This window comes from Zeus faber (genome assembly GCF_960531495.2).
Source record: "Zeus faber genome assembly, chromosome: 17".
Taxonomy (NCBI): Eukaryota; Metazoa; Chordata; class Actinopteri; order Zeiformes; family Zeidae; genus Zeus; species Zeus faber.
In genome coordinates, this window is record NC_137204.1 from 20,975,181 (window position 1) to 20,977,790 (window position 2,610).

At 43.1% G+C, this 2,610-nt stretch overlaps 1 protein-coding gene across 1 annotated transcript; it reads left to right on the top strand.

The window, feature by feature from the left end:
* Nucleotides 1–377: 377 nt before the first annotated feature.
* rbp4l (retinol binding protein 4, like) lies at nt 378–2,398 on the top strand (the record flags this gene model as incomplete). The annotated part of the gene is made up of 4 exons (XM_080018436.1): nt 378–494; nt 625–761; nt 1,636–1,748; nt 2,175–2,398. The coding sequence occupies 4 exons, from the start codon at nt 378–380 to the stop codon at nt 2,396–2,398; spliced, it is 591 nt and encodes a 196-aa protein (XP_079874562.1).
* Between the last annotated feature and the right edge of the window lie 212 nt (nt 2,399–2,610).

Consider the following 2,610-nt stretch of genomic DNA (forward strand, 5'->3'; position numbering starts at 1 on the left):
ATGGTATACTATGACTTGACATCCTACCTCACATTGTGACTGTGGAAGCTGTTGTTGTTCTTTTGGTGAAGAGATTGGAATTTAAAAAAAAAAGCATTTTCAACATCATCCAGCACTTTTACATGCGAGCGCTCTCAGAAAGCAGAACATATTTCTTGGTGCATCCAAAAATGCATATTGTGTGCACTCTTACAATCTCTCCTAACTCGCGGCGGCATAGTCCAGTACTGATAGTGTACTCATCCATGACACGGCGGCGGAGCTGGCCTTACGTGGCTTTGCTCCTCATATCAACTGTTGTTTCGCCGCTTTGGGGACGGAGGTGCTGTATGTGCTCGCGCCGCTTTGAGAAATGCTGCTTTTTGGCTGCATTTAGAATGGGATTCTGCAAGCTGGCCCTGCTGCTGCTGCTGCTGTCCTGCCTGGAGCGCGGCCTGTCGGCGTCCTGCGTCGTGGACAGCTTCGCGGTCAAAGTGGACTTCGACCCCAAGAGGGTGAGAGGCTATAGATAGATAGATAGATAGATAGATAGATAGATAGATAGACATACAGACAGACAGACAGACAGACAGACAGACAGACAGACAGACGGATAGACTGACAGCCTCCCTCCCTCGGCTGCAGTATGCAGGGAAGTGGTACGCACTCCAGAAGAAGGATCCTGAAGGTCTGTTCCTGCAGGACAACATCTCAGCAGAATACATCATCGATGACGACGGAACCATGACCGCCTCCTCCAAGGGACGCGTCACTCTCTTTGGGTGAGAGTTTGGTCTTTTATTATTTAATCATCTTTTATTGTTTATAATTGTCATTATATATTATTATTATTATTATTTTTTTAATTATTCTTATTATTTACTATTATTATTATTATTTTTTTAATTTTTTTATTTAATTTTTTGTTATTATTATTTACTATTATTATTTTTATTGTTATTTACTATTATTATTATTATTATTTATTGCATTTTTATTACTTTATTAATATTAGGAATAGTAGTATTAGTATTATTATTTATAATTTTTCAATTTTATTATAAAATAAAATATAAAATTTATCTCCACCATATTTCCCCTCGTCGTTATTGTTGACCAGCGGCACAAATATCACAATAATTCCAACGAAATCACTAAAAACCAAACCCCATCCATCTCAAACCCCCTGTGTTAGGACAAGCAGCCTCTTTGAGCACAGAGACATTCCCGGCTCCGTTAGATCAGGGGCATTTCGGTGCCGGGTTTAGATATTCAATTACCAGAGTCAGAGGTTAAGAGGGGCGGTCGGTCAGCGTCCGCTTGGTGAGAAAAGAGCCCGTTGACATTTGGGGATTTGCGGAGGTGGGCTCCACCCGGAGATTTGAGATAGCGCCGTGCTATAATTTTCCAAAAGCACATTCTGAACAGAATTAAGTACGAGCAGCGCTTTCCCCTGGATTACAGAGGATAAGGGGGATAATGCAGGTCTCAAAGGTGGAGTTTTACCAAAACTTGAGGTTAAACCCTTCAACAGAGAAAAACCTTGTGCAGGCAAAATTACATCAATTAAAGCTTGGACTTAAGAAAAAACAAAAAAAACATTGGAAATAAAAACGTGTTAAACCTATATATTTTTGGGGGGTGATCTCCTCGCAGCTTCTGGGTGGTGTGTGCCGACATGGCCGCTCAGTACACCGTCCCAGACCCCGCCACGCCCGGAAAGATGTTCATGAACTACCAGGGACTGGCCAGCTACCTGTCCAGCGGAGGTCAGACACACACACAGACACACACACACACACACGCACACACATGCACACACACACACACACACACACACACACACACAAATCTCCAAATTGTTTTCTAGAATCACTTGGAAAAACCCTTACAAACAAATTTATTTGGGATTATGTACAATAGACTTTACACAGCCATATAACATTTTTGATTCATGAGAGTAAATCCGATTACGAATAAAACGTATATAAAATGACTAAAATGGTTAAAATCAATTAAAATCAGCTTTAAAGCCTTTTGGATTGGGAGGACACTAAATATGTCCTGATAAGACGAGTGTCCCATGTTTCACACACACACACACACACTCAAATAGAACTCTCACACGTTGTATTTAATTCCTTATATTGTAAAAAAAAAACACACACCTGAACACACCGCGAACTTCCTTTCAGGCGACAACTACTGGGTGATCGACACCGACTACGACAACTACGCCATCACCTACTCCTGCCGCACGCTGAAGGAGGACGGCAGCTGCGACGACGGCTACGCCCTGGTGTTCTCCAGGAACCCCCGGGGCCTGCCGCCCGCCATCCAGCGCAGCGTGCGCCACAAGCAGGAGGAGATCTGCATGGCCGGCCAGTTCCAGTCCGTCCTGCAGTCCGGAGCCTGCTAGGAGGGCGGGGGGCCGCTCAGGCGGAGGGGACCGTTTGGGGGGTCATCCCTGCGTTACCTCTGCCCTGCTGTACGTTCCCTCAAAGTATTTTTTTTTTTTGTTATTATTTTTTTTAATTTTGGGCTCCCATGTTAACCAACGTCCCCTTTTAAATAAGACTTTATTTTGAAAAATTGTATATAATATTTTGAAATACTTGGAAATTCACGGAG